Source organism: Cottoperca gobio, chromosome 13 (assembly GCF_900634415.1).
Source record: "Cottoperca gobio chromosome 13, fCotGob3.1, whole genome shotgun sequence".
Classification (NCBI taxonomy): domain Eukaryota; kingdom Metazoa; phylum Chordata; class Actinopteri; order Perciformes; family Bovichtidae; genus Cottoperca; species Cottoperca gobio.
Window position 1 is genome coordinate 8621173 of NC_041367.1, and position 19270 is coordinate 8640442.

Consider the following 19270-nt stretch of genomic DNA (forward strand, 5'->3'; position numbering starts at 1 on the left):
AAACAGGGAGGGAGAATCTATGCAGGAAGTAAGAGGGAAAAGTGGACCATAAAGGAAAGTGTAAGAGTAATACAATTATGTTAAAGGCAGTGACAGAGAGCGAATGTGATCAGTGAGAAGGAGGACATGGGGGAAGAAATACAAGTGTGTAGAGATAATAAAGGGAGGATAGATCAGATCAGAAGAGGGTAAAAGTGTTGGTATTATGTCATTGAGGCCGAGCAGATGTCACAGAGTTATTTGATTTTATTATTTGTTTTTGTTCTTGTTTTAACAGAAAATAGTCGTGAATGTTAAGATGTTTTCTGCATTGATACACAAACAGAATCTGATGCACACAAGCAGAAACACACGTTCACTAACCTGTGCATGTGCATTCACCCATGCATACAGATGCATGCTATTAATATTTGTAAACGCACACACACACACACACACACACACACACACACACACACATATGCACACATATGGACCCAATTTACATGCTGAAGAAACGCAGGTGCGTGCCATATGTATGTGTATGCATGCATGTAAAATACAGACAGGAAGCAGAATGTTTGATTGAATAACTTGCTGTTTTGTGCGTGTCCACACAGTCCCAGATGTAAATACAGAAAAACTGATCATCCTGGTGACTCAGCAGCTGAGTCGACCTCGATGTGCTCACATTGCTGTCAGTTCAAGTCCGATTTAGGATTGCTGTCACATCATACACGTATATCCAGTCAGCCTGTCGTTCCAACTGTTTGCCATCGTAATGTTTTCCAGTCAAAAGTTTGAGAAAGACATTGTTTCAATTAGACTGAACAAGAGAGAATAGACTTTCTTCTCCTTCACTGAGACATCAACGTGAAGCCTTTTTACAACCAACTGGAAAATACACTATACATTTGGAAAATATCTGCTTTCAGATTTCTCATAAACTCTCCATCAATATTACTTTTTAGATAAATGTAGTTGTGGCTGTTATAGCAGTGTAATGCTTGATTTCATATCTACAGTGCAAGGTCTAAATGTTTTCACTGTTTTTAAAAAGGTTTGTTTATTGATCAGTTTATTTCTGACATGGTTGAAATCTGTGATGAAAACTGTAGTTTGGGTGCGTGAGTCTACAAACATCAGCTGTTTCACGGATGAAAGTGTCTCACACACACACACACACACACACACACACACACACACACACACACACACACACACACACACACACACACACACACTTATTTAAACACCTGCACATGTCCATGGTGTGATTTGTGTCACTCTGACTACATCACACATGCACGCACACACACACACACGCAAACACACGCACACACACACGGACACACACACCACACACTTATTTAAACACCTGCACATGTCCATGGTGTGATTTGTGTCACTCTGTCTACATCACACATGCGCGCACACACACACACACGCAAACACACGCACACACACACGGACACACACACCACACTCTTATTTAAACACCTGCACATGTCCATGGTGTGATTTGTGTCACTCTGTCTACATCACACATCACACATGCACTCACTCACACACACACACACACACACACACACACACACACACACACACACACACACACACACACGCTCACGGCAAGATACCAAAATCTGTGTCACACACATTCTCTCACAGTTTGCACTCTCTTACTTTCACTGGGAGGGATCTCACTCTGCACTCCCACTATCTCTCCTCTCCCTCCCACATGGAGTCAGTCTCTGGCTCTGATGAAGCGCTGCTTTCTCCCTCCCTTTTAGATGCACTCATCTTCAGTCAGAGTGTAGGACAGGACAGAGAGGAACACCAGAACTGATCTCTTTCTTCATATACAGCCGGCAGAAGGTACAATTCTCTTTCTCTCTTTCTTCTATTTTTCCTTTCTTGCTTGTTTCGATCTTCTCACCATGCTCTCTCCCATCTCTTCTAATCACATCTGTAAGCATCTCTCTTTTATGCGTGTCTATGATTGTATTCTATCAAGAACAAGTGGCAGGGAACCTATAATGAAAAAAACAACAAAAAACTGTTAAGTAATAACTTTTATAGCTGCATTTATGGGCATCTTTTAGAAGTAGCTAACTCAGCTTGGATGGCAGAATCACTTTGATTTACTTGAATTACTTGAATTACTGTTTGCAAACAGAACGTGATGCCCTGTCTAACATTTAAGTACATATGTCAGCCGTCAAACACACATTAGATTCAGTCATAACTACCTTGGATGCACTTTCTTTCCATCTACAGATAATCTATAGGATGTCAGGATGTGCAGAAGGTGCTTATAAGGTCTTATATAAGCTTAGAGAGTTAACGTGATACCAGCAGTCTTGCACTTACTTCTGTAATTAGTGTTTGATGATGAACAACAGCAAAAATATCTCCAGTATCAGCACCAACATCAGGTTTTTTGCCGTAAGGGTAAAAAAATCTTTTAGCTTTTATTTTATAACCACAATGTATATTCAGGGTACTTTGTTCATGCTGGTTCTTGACTTACCCGTTTAATGTTTACTGATTGTGTCTTAATAACTTAATGAAAATCACGATGTGGGTCCTGAACTGACGGGCTGCTTCTATAGCAGCTGGTGTTAGTTTTCTGTAACACTGCCTGGTATGTTGTTGAAATAGCAGCCATCCTTTATGTGAGGAGTCACCTTACGTAATGTTTTGGTTTTATTAGTCGTGTCTTGGTTTTCTTTTTTTTGTCATGCATGTCCATGTTTATGTATATAGTTTAAATATATTTAAATAGTATATTATTGCCGACTATAATAGTGTAAAACAAATGATATGTTGTTTAAACATTGATATATTTTCCATGTTCTGATGCACACACTTTATTTATTTATTCCAGCTGCGTGTGTGTCTTTGCATAATTGTTCTAAAAGGATCATATTAAACTCTTTAAAGCAAGTAGAGTTTTTAAACTAACATAAACAGAAGATGCAGTGAAACTGTAGAGGGATCAGTTCCTTATATAACTGTAACTTTAGTCTGAATGAACAGATTGCTGCTTTTCTAACGTTGATAATTAGTACAGTGACTGTAAGTCTGTGTGTGTGTGTGTGTGCGTGTGTGTGTGTGTGTGTGTGTGTGTGTATGTATGTATGTATGGGAGCGCTCCTGTTCCCAACACTCCTTTGATATTTAATAGTATCTACATGTATAATGTAGAGAAACTTATTAAGGGCACACGTGTAGCATCTCACTGTAGTACTTACATCATTTCTTGCAGCTTTATAATAGTTTTGTAATATGAGTTGAGCTGAGTAGTCTTACAAATCATTAATACCACGCAGGACTGTTAAACTGGCAGGATTTTACGCTGATTACAATTTACAGCTGTGGTTAATACAAGGTGGAAACCGTAGTGTGTGTTGTGAGCAGCAGCAGATGAGAATGAAGTTACTTTTTATTCAGCATTATCAAACACAAATTGGTCACAATGCTAGAATTATCTGACCTCTTGTCTCCAAAGTGTGATTCTGATATTGAGGCGTGCAACTTAAATGCTCTTTGTGTCTCTGCTCCGTCTACGTATGCACACTATAGTGCCACAGCCTCAGCAATACAATTATAATAATTAGCAAACACACATTTAGTTTGCATCAGAATATACATTCCTGTTATAGGATAAATGTTAGCCTTTGCATGTGGTTACATTAACTTCATCAGGTGCATGCTTGCAGCTGTTTTTAGGAGGACCACAACTTCTATTAGAGAGTAGCTTTCTAGAGAGTACAGCTGAAACATTTGAAAGCCTTCACTTTAGTTATTTGTTTGGCTTTTGGGGCATTCATTCTCTCAAATCCTGAAATATTAGAATATGACTTCTTTGGATGGGAAGCCCATGTGCCGTGCTGTGCATTAAAGGAGGCACATCATGAAAAACTTTAGTGCTTTTGCAAATAGGCTACACTTGGGTATCTGGAGAGCCTACCAACCCAGTAAGTTATGTTGTGGGCTGCCTAGATCAGAAAACACAGGATTCAACAAGCCATTCAGATTTGGCTCCCTTCAGTATGTCACATGCAGGCTCACTAGGATATACTGCCCCCCTTTGGAGTATCTCCACTAACGGCTTGAGAACTACCTTCCCAATTATTTTCTCTAGCCAATCAAAGTTGACTGAGCTTTTTCAGGAGGGGGGCTTAAAGAGACAGGCGCTAAAATGGAGAATCTACTTTAAGTAGACCATGCAGAGTTGCAGCATGCAGGAGGTATTTAGCTTTTTGACTTTAGGCCGTGCGGTTCTAAAAACAAACTCATTATACTTTTGGATAGTTTGTCTTCCAGGCGTGTGGTGTAATAAATCTCGCACATGCTCGTGCTCACTGTTGTTTTTGTTGATGACCTTTCTGTGTTGTTTTACTCACAGAACGAAACACAGCTGCAAGGCAGAGGCTTTTTTTTTTAATGAGGAGATGAACAAGTTCGGTGCTCCCTTTGCTAGAGAATGTTTTGTCCCGAGGTTGGGATTCTGTCTATATGATAATATAAAGTACAGTCAGGTGCATGTTTGGATCCTTTAAGTTCTTACAAACCAGCACGAGAACAGCAAAAGTCACTCGTGTCCCTTTCCTTCACTCATGGGAAACCCTGGGAGGCAGTTAATTAAATATACATATTAAGTGGCTGATGTGAGAGCTCTTAAAGTTTTCTCATAAATTATGCCGCCATATATTAGCGGTTGCAACATTTTAGACTCAAGACTTTTTTCATCTAGGCAAAGAAATGAATGTACACACTCACGCACACGCACACACACACACACACACACACACACAAAACTGCGGTTGTGTATTTTACGGGATGAGATGAGACAGTTGTGCATGAATTATGATGCATAAAGTAAAATCATCTGGGATTTAATACACACCATGTAAGGCCTGGAGTCCATAACTATTGATTGTGATGGCTAATGAGAACATTTATATCTGCATCCCTGAAAACATTAATGTTTTGTACCAATGTTGGTAAATGATGTCCATTTGCTGCATATGTAGAATATATACAGAGCTGAGCTAAGATAAGATATACTTTATTGTCCCGCAGGAAAATTTGTCTTGGGCTCCAAGCCCCACACCTCACACTTGCCAACAACGATGTCTGGTAAAGCTTCAGTCTCTCTGATAAATCACGTACACCTCAGCTGCTGTAAATACAGATTGAAGAGGCTGATTCGGCCAAAACCAGCAGACATTTATACCATGCATCAGCGGCGTGGTGTCAGATAACCTCATGTCATGGCCGCAGTGATTTGACCTCTTATTCAAAATAGGTCAGTATCAAAGTGTTTTAGATGAAATACCTCCATCCCCCTGTGAAGACACAACAATAAGCACTAACTGAGCTTTTGCACTGGATGTGTGATGATGGGTTTGTAATATTCAGTGGTAATAAAAGGACAACTGATATGCTTTTACTCTCTTTAGTATGAAGACTTTCCTCATAGAGAATTTGCCCTAAAGTCACATCTGCAGTTTGGGTGCATAGATAGGGTGAATGAGGACACAAGAGAAGCCTTAAAAGCATTCGGGGTCAAACTGAACCTGATGCTTGAACCACCCCAGAGCCACACTGGAATAAAAAATAAAAACAATTCTATTTACAATCACAGGTCTGTGACCTCAGCTGCAGGCACGCTTACGCAGAGAGTCAGTTCATGGGATTATTTATTGTTCACATTCTTTAATACATTTTGCAACCTCTCTTTAAATCATGTGTGCTCTGCCATGTGTTGTGTTACAGTAATTACTTACTATAAACAAAAGTAATATTGATATATTAAACATTTTATCTGCTGAGACTTTTTAACTCCTGCGCCCTCACACATTTGGGGTGAATGCAATTTAAACACTGTTCACAGCAAATATGTGTCAAATATAATCTTCCTCATTTCATCTTTCTGCATGGCTAGGTTCGTACTACCATAAGTAAGTGACAAATATGATTATATATGATTAATATATATTTCTTAAATGATCATAGAATCAGCCTCCCCATTAAATTGACACTTAAAAATGTCGTACAGTGTGGTTTATTTACATCCTATTTCCCTATATTAAATATTCATCATTATTATGAATCATCAAACACATGATGGTTGTTCTGCTATTGCAGAATAGTGTTTTTACGTGCTAAAACACCCACAAGTTAAAGGGTCAAACTCACTTAGACCTTTCAGCTGTCAGAGTGAAGCCTCAAATTATTAATGGCCACTGAGCTGTCTGTTTGTATCAGGCTGTTCAGTCTATGGTTTGCATGTAAGAGTATGAAACAGCCCGTGTGCTTGACCTTTTTGCCGTGAGCTTGAGTGAGAAGTTGCAGAAGATTAAGTTCAGATACCTGAGTTGACCAACTGCACATCTATAACATATCTCCAGAATAAAGAGCTAGCCGCATCTTAAGCGACTATATATGCTAACTTGTGTGTGTGTGTGTGTGTCTGTGAGAACGAGAGAGAGAGAGAGAGAGAGAGAGAGAGAGAGAGAGAGAGAGAGAGAGAGAGAGAGAGAGAGAGAGAGAGAGAGAGAGAGAGAGACAGAAAGTGTGCTTTTTCTGCCTTCTGTAGAGATGGACATTTTAAGTTTTTAATGACCAGAGATAGCTCCATGTATTCTGATGGAGTCTCTTTCCTGTCTGGGTGACTGGATGATATGTAAGTCCCCCCAGGGACAAACACATCCAGCTGAGATAAAATTGGGATTCATTATCTGCCTCGCTTGCTTTTTTTTGTGCCTTCCATCCTGTGTGTGTGTGTTTCTCTGTCTCTTTCAGTATATGTGAAACATGTGTCAGACTTAATTCGTCTGAGAATTAATCCCTTTGAGATGTTGATTCCTTTTCATCACCGTACAGTACAGCTGTCCTGTGACCAGGCACAGCTGCGGGGGTCAATCTCCTGAACAGAACATGTTATTGTTCAACCATGCCGTTTTTGTCATTGTAAGATTCATTTAAGGCTGAATGCGTCTCATTTTTTGCCTATCTAGACAAATAATTTCTTAAGAATTAAAATGTCACGTTGCCAGGGGAGGACGTCAGATCTTAATCAGAACTGATGATCCCATCTCATTGGTCAATTCTCAATATTTAAACCATTTTATTTCAATCCCCTAGTGAGACATCATGTGTCGTGCTACCATCTGCACCAAAAACATTTAAATAAAATGAGTTCAAAAGCTAGTTTTAAAAGCTGGATTAGAAGAATAATGTTTTAATCAGGGTTACTCATATTCTCACTTATGTTGTGGATTAGTGGGACTCTAATCACGTAATGCAGATTGACAAGATGAAAAGGCAAAATGAAAGTCAAATAGCAATTATTTTCTAAAACAATTTGGTTAAAGAAAACGAGTGTGATGTATCATTCATGGTACATTTCACTTCTGCCTGTTGATCGCAGTACAGTATTCTACTGGTTGTTAATATATTTGTTTCATCCTTAATACCAGTACAATCTATTTCAACAACTTCACCTTTGTGTCTTTCTCTAACGCAACTGCTAGTCTGTACTGTAATATGTTGCATTTGTGTCTTTGTTGCTAAAGTCTGGAGAAAGTTGAATCCAAAGGAAGGACTTTGAACATTCACTTGAACAGACTTCAACAAAAACGATTGAGTTGAATCTTCACAGACTTTAATCTTCGTCCCTCTACCTCTCTCTCTCTCTCTCTCTCTCTCCTGACAGCATTTCCCAGCTGTGAGCGGGGCCTTCATGGATTCTCCGTACAATGGCAACACGTCCCTGCAGACGTCCACCTCCAACCTCAATGCCGGCTACTCTCGACCCTCAGAAACAGAGGATGATGGGAAAGTGTCCAGTGACACCATTTGGCTGTGGGTCGCTGTGCTGGCAACCATTGGCAACATAGTGGTGGTGGCTGTGGTTTGCGCCTGTGCCTTCTGAAAGGATGGAAGAGTGGAGCAAAAAATACTGATGCTGTCCGATCTTGTACATCCTGAAAATGTATTTTTCTTCAGAAATTATGTATAATAGCCTTACTTTTAGATTAGATTTTTGAAGAGTTTTAAAAGAGAATTAGCATGGGATACTCATTTAAATTCATTTTTTACACTTAAAATATTAAAATAAGGGACATAAAATATTTATTTATTTAATCTAATGCTGTCATCAGATTGAAATAATGATCTGATAGAGACACAAGTTCTACAGTGAAACAATATTAAAGAAAAGCCACAGAAATAGAGTTTAACTTACATCACAGTCACAATAAGGGACTTTAAGAAGGACTACTGAGGCAGATCTTACATAAAATACTGGATACGGACCTCATGCCGACCAAACAAGACCACACACAGACAGATACCATGCCTGCACATTTTATCATGACTAACCAGCAATAAAGCTACCCAGCACACATCTGGATAAACCAAATCAAGCTGACAGATCTACAAAAAGTTTAAAGACAATCCTGCAATATTAATTTGAGTTACAGTGGACGCCTTGCTTAAGGAGAGCTTCATTCAATAACAACCAGCACTTTCAACCACAATAGACTAAAAACAGTTGAAAACCGCCATGGCTTATTATTAGCTTTACACTACAAATATAGATTTCCTAATTCACTAGGACGAAGTTTGCCAACAATATGTGTGTTTTTAATCACTGGTATAATACACAGTTCCTTGAGCAGTCAAACTACAATCAGATAAACTTGTCCTCAGGTTTGCCCTTTATGGATTGAGACTCTAAATGTGTCACGTGGATGTTTATTTGATCCTCCATGCGAACACAGTATTAACATATTTAATGAGAATCGTCCTCGGAGCAAAAAACGACATTTATTCATTTTGGATTTGACGCTGGAAAAAGCGTTAACATAATAGTACAATACTTGCTGCGTTGGTCAGCTGGTTATGCAAGCCAAGCTGTTGTTATATAAACCCATTCACTTCAGGCTCAGCAGCGGTCAGAAGGATTAGACGAGATCATCGCTTGATCTCTTCGTGGGATGTGAATCCAGAAAGAGATCCACTGTTGAAGCTTGTATGTGAGTGTGTGATAGTAGGATTTAGAAGAAGTTAGAGGCCAGAGTTTTGAGCGCCATAACATCCCGATGATGCTCGACCAAAGCACTGAGCTCCAACCTGTATTGTCTATACTTTTCTTTTCTATGCTATTGTTTTTATTCTTACATTTACAGCACCCAGTTTATTTAGTTGACTAAGTCTAAATACTCCAATAAGACCAATAAGAGGAATGGGCTGTCACTCAGCCCTGCAGCTCTTACTTACTGTTGCTACGTCTGTGAAGCTTTCCGTCATGGCAATGCAGTCAATGCTAACAATGGTAGATTTACCACTCGAAATTCTTAGCGATTTGTTTTAAAATGGGTTCTTGATTTAAGACAAAGGTAGACAAATAATTGAGAAAAATACTTTATATCATGCCGTGACTAAAGCTTCTTTTTTAATTAGTCCACAAACATCCGCACTGATGGTTAATTAAAAAAACTCCAGTTCATCTCACATGCATGTCTTGCATTTGAAGAAACTGTAGCATCCTTTAAAAAGCCCAGAGGAAACTAACTCCTTTTAGAAAGATGCAGAGCTCAGCTGATTTGTTGAAATTTAACAAGCAAAGAAGGTCACGCAGTGGGCATCTCTTTCTGTCAGGGTTACTCTTTGTCCATTATAAGGATAAATACATCATTAAAAAGGAAGTGCGGCATTTTCTTTCAGCTCTTTTTAAATCACTCTGAGATTGTTACTAAGAAGAGGAAATCTCATGAAGCTGGTAGGGAAGAGGCAAGGGTGTGAGGACAGAGACAACACGGAGACGCATAATGAGAAAGATGAGGGTAGATCAGGTCAGAGGAGGTCAAACAGTAAAAGACATTTTTCTGTCTGCAGTTTAGTGCCAGGCTGGGACTGTGAGTGTTTTGCAAAAAAAAAAAAATGATGCTGATGAAAGCGGAGAGACTGAACCAAAACAGTAAAGTTATGGTTCAGAAAACCAACATGCTGAAAGATGCTACAAGGCAGAACTGCACAGTGGTAGGAGTTTGTCAGTATGAGCGACCCCAGTAGTCGCGTGATAGATATTTTAAAATATTCATTATAGCCACTTTAATGAAGAAATTATTTAACGATATTTCCCTAACCCTAATGTAACCAGGGCATTAAACTGAAACCTATATAACCATGGTGATGTCATGTCAGAAAGCAGTTTGATTTTGGCAATTTATTCGATTTGTAACTATTTTAGGGGCAAATTATTTTATTCTATGTATGTAGTGGTAGTTCTGTATGTACTACTGCAAAATATCAAATCATACTTTCGTTCATTATGTAGTTTTAACCCACTCTAGTCAGAACAAATCATGCAGCCAGTGTTTTCCACTACACATGTGTTTATAAATATACATGTGTTTGCAAATGCATCTCACTATCTCAGCCTGGCATATCGGCAGAGTAATGAGCTGTAATGCGCCTCTCGAGCTTCCTATCCGGTTATTCCTTTTTCCCTCCCTGGCTCGATATCCCAGAGGGAAGTGTGTCCTCAGCGGCTATTAGAGCGGTCACAGCAGATCGTATCTCTGCGGTTGACTTTATTAGAAGATGATTTTACAGACAGAATAGAGCTAACTTCAGCCGTCGGAGAGAAAGAAAGAGTCTAAAGGAGCAGACAGATAAGAAATTAGTAACATCTGAGATGAAGAGTGGCAATGAGTGACATGTGAAGTGAAAAAGGGGAAGATGTGGAAATGAGAGGAACGATAATGAGGCAGGAAATGCTCTTTTTCATTTCCGCCATTAGTACATTTATGACAACTGACAGGGAAAGGGACATTGAGTGGGAGTGAGGAAGCGAGTGGAATGGAGAGACAATGGTGAGGACGGAGGTGGTGTGAGAGGACGATGTTTGACACAAAGAATAGTAGAGTTAATGAGATAAGTGGTCGTACATTAGCATATGACAAGAGAAAAGTAAAGAGTACATGTGTAAAGGGATGGAAAGACAGAGTCTGAGCATAATTAATGGCAACTGACATTACCTATTTAAAACCATATTTCTTAACTCTAACAAACAGCAGCGAACACAGTCGTACAGTACATATTCACAATAACTACGCCTCAGACAGAGAGTGTCTGCTCCTTTGGTTGGTCGGTCGAGGCTCAGGTGTCCATCGTTTACTATTTATCATCTACAGTTTACCTCAACCAGCTCCTTCGTTGTCTAATCAGCATGGACCAACAATGTGTTTCTAACAAAGAACCCCAAGCTTTGTTTGGAAGTGACTCCATAAAGAAGAACACATACAAACATGAGCATCCTTTCAAATGGACATCTACAACATCCTCCAACCAGGCAGTAAGGTGTTTCTTTCATTCCCTCCATCTTACTGCTGATCATACTTGCCTGGGAAGTCACATGGAAGTGAAGGACAACATCTCCAGGTGCCTGTTACCAGACCAGTAACCTCAGCGACTCAACCACCCAGGCACCCAGAGGTGAGCATGAAAGTACTGTAGTTACTGGTGTGGTGCACAGTAACCTGGTGTATCAACTTTGCTTTCAGGAAGTTACTGTGTCATTTTCATCTTTACAGTTTTTAGCTTTTCTTGTTAGCAGTATTATAGTTACATCAGTAGCCAGTCTGCAGCAAACATTAGTCACTGAGTGCCTTTCTGCTTAAAATCAGAGTTGTAACTTCGTCCACCCCCCGGGGGAAGAGCTTTTTTCTTGTATTAAATGCATGAGGCACTCTGAAATTAAGCAAAGGAGACAATCATGCCTACATGTTGTGGGAGGCATGACAAATCAACAGTAAAATGCAATTTGTGTAAACTTTGAGTAGTATGAATTAAGACATAATGCATATTTTAAACAGTACACTTTTAATTCACAATAATACTTATAGAAGTGAACCTTTTTGCTATGTTTTCCGTAAAAGATAAAAGATATTGCATTCACTGACGATGAAGGCTCCCATGCAGTACTTTACTTTTGAGTACTGTAAGTAAAAAACAACAATCCTTCACACTGGATTTGAACCCAAGATGGCCGTATAACAAGCTAAATGATCCAGGATCCTGAACTGACTCAGGATGTGAGCAGCAGGGAGTTCACCTCTGCTCCACTCAAAGTCGGACCCTGAATACATCAATGCTTTCTCTCACAGACTCATCAGTTTGTTGTGTTAACACTCACATTTCTCACTGTCAGCCCAGTTTTTGCCTCCTTTGAGAATACCATTTACACCTTATTACTGTGACATCATTAGCTCCTTATAAGGTGGACAATAAAGCATGTCCAGTTATTCTTTGAATGGTTTTATTATTCAGTTTTTTTATTTATTGTGTTCACTGTGGTCGGTTTTTCTTTTGTGCCACGTTGCACCCTCTGTTCTCTTCCTTCCATGTCTTCCGCTGCCATCTCCCACATCCCTCCTTTCATGCATGTGAGGCACCAGACCATGAAGTCCACATTGTGAAACCCTCCTCTGGACACCCACACATACACACACACACACACACACACACACACACACACACACACACACACACACACACACACACACACACAGTCCTCGCCAGGCCTCTGACTCGTCCAATATTTCCTCTTTCTCCATATCCCTCATTGGACATTTATGCAACCAATCATTTACTAATACTGTTATGGTGTGATGGGCCAGAACGCTGTCTGGGATTGATTTTAATATGAGGATATATGATTTCTCAAAATGATAAATTGATATTTCTTTTGTATATTTTGAACAAAAAGGGTTTGAAATTGCCTGTCAACTAGAAAGATGTATGGATCATAAAACCATGATGTCCTGTCACTTTTAACTTTATAACTTTTTCTTTACAAAAAACTGATTATTTCCCCCTCCCCTCCCTCTGCATGCTCCCTGCCTCTATCAAGATCCCCATCCTCGATCTTCATGGAAGAAGGACTGGAAACAACAGCGTGGAGAGGTGGCCAGCAGACCGGTCTGTCTTCCACGTAACAAACTGAGAAGCTACATTGTGACACTGACTTCATTCTGAACCACCATCCTGGATTACAAGAAGAGAGTGCACAGGTGTGTCAGGATGACCCCGATCTGCAGCACCTTACAGAATGGATTTGCATGAAGAGTGACTCTATGCTGAGGAGGATGTGTAAAAACTGCAGTGAGGACAAAAAACACCATCAGATAGCAAATGTCTCATAAAGGTTATATTTGGTTACAGGCCTACACCGCACTCACAGCCCTGATGATAAGGAAGCGTTTGAAGATCCCTTCACTCCACAAATATCCAATACCAGGAAGATACATGTTTGCTTAGATATTTTTGTTTCATGTTTCACCATTTAAATGACATGAAACCACTCAAACGTTTCACTGTGGAGAAGACAATACAAGAAGTTGGACTGAATGGCTATATTGGTAATTGACAGTTCCTTGTGTGGACATTAAGGGACTGGACGGAAGATACCTCTGTAACGATAAGCCATTCAAACCGCGATGCAAAAGATTCTCTAAAAACGAAATAGTACAACCATGAAACTTGCTAAGGACTTTGAATTTAAACATATTATAAGTTAAGCTTTGGAGGCTTCACTGTGACAACTAAAGCCAAAATGTTTGAACAGAAAAAGAAATAAGATTCTGTTGGTGTTATATCCTACAGATGGTTTAACAAAAGCGTGTTACAAGCACATACATACTATGCATACATCAGACAGACAGATGGTAAAACAGATAAGGAGAAATGTCGCTGTGCAAATGTGAAACATCTGCAGCACTGTTTGGTTAGCAGGAGCACAACATGAATACATGTCAATGTCAAATGTTAACATGCTACCGTCGTACCTCACTTAACATGCATGGCACTAGCAGATTTCTCTCTTTCCCCTTACTGTCCTCCTTGATGGACTAAAGTGTTTGTCAGTCCTTTGCATTTTAGTCAAACAAATTACATTTTTAGTTTTATTAGTTAATGTATGATTCAGTTTTGGGGTTTGGCTTTTTTTTGTTTTATATATATATATATATATATCTAAGTTTTAAGTTTTATTTGAGGAATTCCTCTCTTTTTACATTTCCAGCCATGAATCAATCCTCAAAGGAAGTTTTGTAAAGGTGGACCTTTCTACTGTATGACTTCTGTAATATAACTTCATTAAATTAATAAGAATGTGCGATGCTTGTCCGTCCCATCAGGTTTGTTAATGAATACTTGTCTCATCCAACTTCTACTGTACTTGTACTTTACACTACATTTAGTTTATACTACAACACATTCTAATAAGCACAAAACATGTACTACATGACGTGTACAGCAGATCATCAATTTTCTTAATTTTCGGCATTACATTGATACTATTTTCAAGTGAATGTCTTCAAACAGCGACTGCAGCCACATTAAGTGCACCAGTCAAAAGATCATTTAAAAGAGCTGATTTGGAAGCCGCTGTGTCATTACAGTGGACTCAACACTGAAATTAATTGTACTGGCTTTCCTTTTAATTAGGTTAATTATGAAGGATGGCAGTAAAATTGTAGAGGACAGAACGGTGAATAATTAGTGGTAATAATTGTCATTGTATTAGGGATACATTCCTATAATTGACCTTCTAATATGTATGAATGAAATGATGCATTCAGAGCGGTTGGTCTTGATATCTACAAGTTAACGCATAATGACGTGATTTTCATCCTGACGCTGACTAAATGCTATTTAAAATTAATGTGGTTTCATCTTTAATTAACTTCTTTTGACTTAATAATGACCACAGGCTTTCCTATTTCAACTAATATGATTACAGATTCATCATACAGACGATAGAAGAAGAATACATGGGTGCCATTCTCCTACAATAGTTTGACATCATCGACCTAAAAAATACAGCTCAAAACTTTGGAAACTTTTAAAACGTGTGTATTCTGTGTTTTTGTTAAAGCAAAATAAAAACTTCACCACTTTGACAACACACATGCTGCATAAAGAAACTTACAATACAAAGGAAAGTTGAAGCTAATACAGAAACACTACGACGGACGTTTTCTTAAACATATCTGGATTTTGCTGAAGTCTATTAACAATGAGCTAATGACGTTTATATTCATTTTAACTTTCTGATTGCATGATTTCAATATTATTGAAAATAATGACTGGATGGTGTTTGCCTTTCAATTATTACTGGTGTGTGCATCACTTTAAAACCAAATAAATACTTTCATAAGAGTTAAAGTGAATATACAGCATCTGCCGTTGGACTGATGTGAGCTTCACATGTGGATCATGACATTTTTATTTCATTTTAATGGGACTGTTTCTTCTCTTTAAAATATCTCTAGATATTAGTTTAACGGAGTCATCACATGTCGCTCCAGCTCCAAACATTTGTAAGAGATGGACTGATGAGATTAATTAGTTGCACTCTGATAGACTCGTGACATACAGTAATAGAGACAGTATCTATGACAGAGAAGAGGTCTTCCCTCTCTTTCTTTTTTTTCCGGTGTCTAAAGTGCGTCATAGTCCACCTCTCCTCTTCTCCTCTCACTGCCATTTTTTATTTCTCTTATTTCCTTCTTCCTCTAATCATTTTCTTTATCCATTTCTATCTCCGAATGGCAAAGACTTATGACAAGAGACAATTCTGGGTACGCTTAATTATTATACTAATGTATTCCTTTGAATGTGTTTCTTTTCTATCTGTGAGTTTCATAAGGCCTTGTATAAGAAAGTGTGTGTGTGTGTGTGTGTGTGTGTGTGTGTGTGTGTGTGTGTGTGTGTTTTGGATGTTAGTACTTCAGGCTATCCCAGACATCTGTAGTCCTGCCAGGCACGGCTGTCTGGCTGTCTTTGGGGAGATGTGAGATCCTCAAAACACATGACCGACAGATGAATGAACTCATGCGCACACATGGAGATAAAACTGTCCTGTACATGCAAATATGCACTAACACACACATACACTCACACACACACACACACACACACACACACACACACACACACACACACACACACACACACACACACTCAGGAACACAAGGAATCTCTCATATACTGTACTACAGTGATTTAATATTTGTATCTCTGCCTAGAGAGATCTTGTGTTCGGTGTTGTGTGAGTGTAAGTGTGTGTGTGAGTGTGTGTCTCTGTCTATGTCCAAGACTAATCTCACATACTACTGACAGCCTAATATTTTTGGGTTAATTTTGTACTGTATGCTCAAAGACCTTTCGTGGTTGCCTGTGATTCACAAGTTTTTATTATTTTATTGACTGTGTTATATCGTCATTGACTGCTGACTCGTCACTACTCTCGTGCTGCCCGGTAGGGGCCACTGCTTCAGTTTGGACTGTTTTGGACAGTGTGCGTGGCTAACTGCTAACAGAACTACACTCACAGTGATTACATTGCATTTGCTTTTTGGCCGACTTTTGTCTTCAGTTAACTACTTAAGTGCTCTGCTTTAGAAGAATGCAAGCCACTCAGTATCCTCAGCGGACAGACAGAGAGAGAAAGCAGGGATAAGCAGCCTGTAGAGCCTGTAGCGCAAGAGTGGTACTTTTCATTAAAGTGCATGAAAAGGAAGAATAATGCAAACCTTTTGGCTGCAAAAACAGTGATCACCGACCTCTTTGGCAGTACATTTAATCCAGCACGGGGGCCATGCCAGGAAAAGGAGGAAGGGATTAATACTTGATAAACAAAGACAATGACTGATGAAGGAATAGTTTTAAGAGCCAGACTGTTGTGGTAAATTGTTTCATATGAATTACACCTCAGTACTGAGAGCAGGGCTGCCTGACCTCACGGACTTAACTGTAAGACAAGCAAGATTTTACCCAGAAGCCATTCACCAGATTTAAGATTGAAAACACCAGTGAACATCCAGCTGAAACGCTTTAGATACTTTACAGCCAAAAGATTACCAGTTAATTTCAATGACCAATAATGTGTGCAGTTAACATATCACAAGGATTTTATATGATCTTTTAACATATGTTGGTGGACACACACACACACACACACACACACACGCACGCACACACACACACACACACACACACACTCACACACACACACACACACACACACACACACACACACACACACTCACACACACACACACACACACACACACACACACACACACACGCACACACACACACACACACACACACACACACACATACACACACACACACACACACAGACACACACACTCACACACACACACACACACACACACACACGCACGCACGCACACACACACACACACACACACACACACACACACACACACACACACACACACACACACTCACCAGTGTTTTTAATGAAAAGCTGTACTTGTCAGGCACAAAGATGTCCATATATGGTGTGAGGAGGGCAGGGGGAAATAATGATGTAAACTTGGCTCGTTAAGTCGCAGTTTTTCTCGGCAAACTGGCACTTTAGTTTTAACTTAGCAACTCACTGTCACCTGACCAGTCAGAACTGGCTAAGAGGCAAGTGAAGTCTGTGCACCAGCAACTACTGCAGTCGGAGTTGAGCTGGTCAGTAAAACTCACCTCATAACATATTTACATTCACATTGTATTATTTGATTGCACTGCCTAATTCAACAGCACATTATGGCAATACAGCTTATATTGTCAAAGTCTGACGAATTAAGTCTTCAGAGGAATTACATTCATGTTGGACAAATCTGCAGCACAAAAACGCCAACGTGCAGTCCTAATGCAGAAAGTAGTGTGTGTCCTTAAAGTATTAAGGTAAAAAGATGTAGTGGGGCTTGTGGATAAGTAAATAATTCCCTGCAATACACAAATACTCCACAAGAGGGCAGTTAACATGTGCTAGATTGCATTCAATAGGTTTGGATTATTGATCTTGTTGATGTTGAGGTCTCAGAAACTTGTGTATTAAATGTGATAGAAAGGGCGTATTTATCTGAGAATAGTGACAGAGTGTGCCTCCATTATACAGTCTGTACTATGACAATGAGAGTGTGTATGTGTGAGCGTGTGTTTTAATTGTCCTTTGGGTGAACTCATTGCAAGAAAATGACGTCAAGATTTGCAGAAACAACTGCTCAGTTACAGTTTGTGTGTGTAAGAGAATAAAACAAAGACAGAGAGACACAGCCAGATATTCAGTGTGCTTGGTTGCCTTGATAGCACAGTTGTGTTTATGTGTATGTGTGGGTCTGTGTGTGTGTTTTCCAGTAAAGACTGACTCACTGACTTTTTGCACATTTTACAAGTATAAACACTGCAGACAATGCTTTTTAGCTGTTACGTGGCACAAGTCTGCTCATGTTTTAGCAGATGTGATCTTCTAATGCAGGGGTGGGGAACCTTTTTCCTATCAAGGGCCATTTTCTTTTTACAACATCCTTCGAGGGCCATACTAATTATTGAACTCATAACCTCTGCAAATCTTTTTGAGCCCATTCATTTCACCTTTCTTTTATACTGTGCAAAAAAGCAACTTTTTTTTTATCCATGCATCTTTCTGTTTTATCAGAAATCAGAAATCCTTTATTAGTCCCACAACAGGGAAATGTATCTCGTCACAGCAAAAGAACACATGGAGTAAAAAGGTGTGGTGGTCTACCTCTCTATCTTTCCATGTCTGTATATTCCGCTCTGCAGAGAGCTGCTTGTTGGGCCAAACTCCGCCAAAGAGCGTTAACTTTATCCAAAGGCACTCGTCCTTTCAGCTCGTGCAGTTTGACATGTTTCGTGCTGGACGGTCGAGATTATTTTTCATCACTGCAAGCTAACTAGACACACAAACTAGTCTACAACTACAACTACGCACAAACTAGACACACTAGCCTTTTACTTCCACAAAGAAATAATCGTTCGTCCATTTCTCCTGGAAAGTGTGACATTCTGCATCCAGCTTTCTCTTGTTTACACTCGCCACGCTGCGTTCACTGATGTCAATGACCGTCTCGTTTAATATTGAAGTTTTTTGACATGATGTGACCACGTTCCGCTCGTGTTGTGTTCAAAGACCCTGACCTTGGCCAGGAAAAACGCCAGATTTATTCTATTGCCGTCTAGTTTTTTTTTCTAGTGGAATTTTTTGCGTTCATTTATGAATTACGTCGAGGGCCGGATCAAATGGTCTCGCGGGCCGTTTACGGCCCGGAGGCAGGAGGTTCCCCACCCCTGTTCTAATGGCTTCATAACTTTTTAGACTTTCAGTTTCGGATGTAAAAAGCCGTGTAAAGCTCTGATAACATTTGGATACTCGTCTCAC

The 19270-nt window shown here is 39.5% G+C and overlaps 1 protein-coding gene across 1 annotated transcript; it reads left to right on the plus strand.

The window, feature by feature from the left end:
- Window positions 1-470: 470 nt before the first annotated feature.
- Window positions 471-7968, plus strand: LOC115017775 (uncharacterized protein C14orf132). Its single transcript, XM_029446466.1, has 3 exons — window positions 471-502; window positions 1773-1857; window positions 7709-7968. Exons 1-3 carry the CDS (start codon window positions 471-473, stop codon window positions 7925-7927), a joined length of 336 nt encoding a protein of 111 aa, XP_029302326.1. The 3' UTR covers window positions 7928-7968.
- The last annotated feature ends 11302 nt before the right edge of the window (window positions 7969-19270 follow it).

What these genes read in the sequence shown, in the direction of transcription:
- LOC115017775 (XM_029446466.1), top strand. Translation starts at nt 471, where the DNA reads ATGGACCCAATTTACATGCTGAAGAAACGCAG. An exon ending in TACATGCTGAAGAAACGCAG is followed by an intron (nt 503 to 1,772) that starts GTGCGTGCCATA and finishes CCTCCCTTTTAG; the next exon opens with ATGCACTCATCTTCAGTCAG. An exon ending in TCATATACAGCCGGCAGAAG is followed by an intron (nt 1,858 to 7,708) that starts GTACAATTCTCT and finishes CTCTCCTGACAG; the next exon opens with CATTTCCCAGCTGTGAGCGG.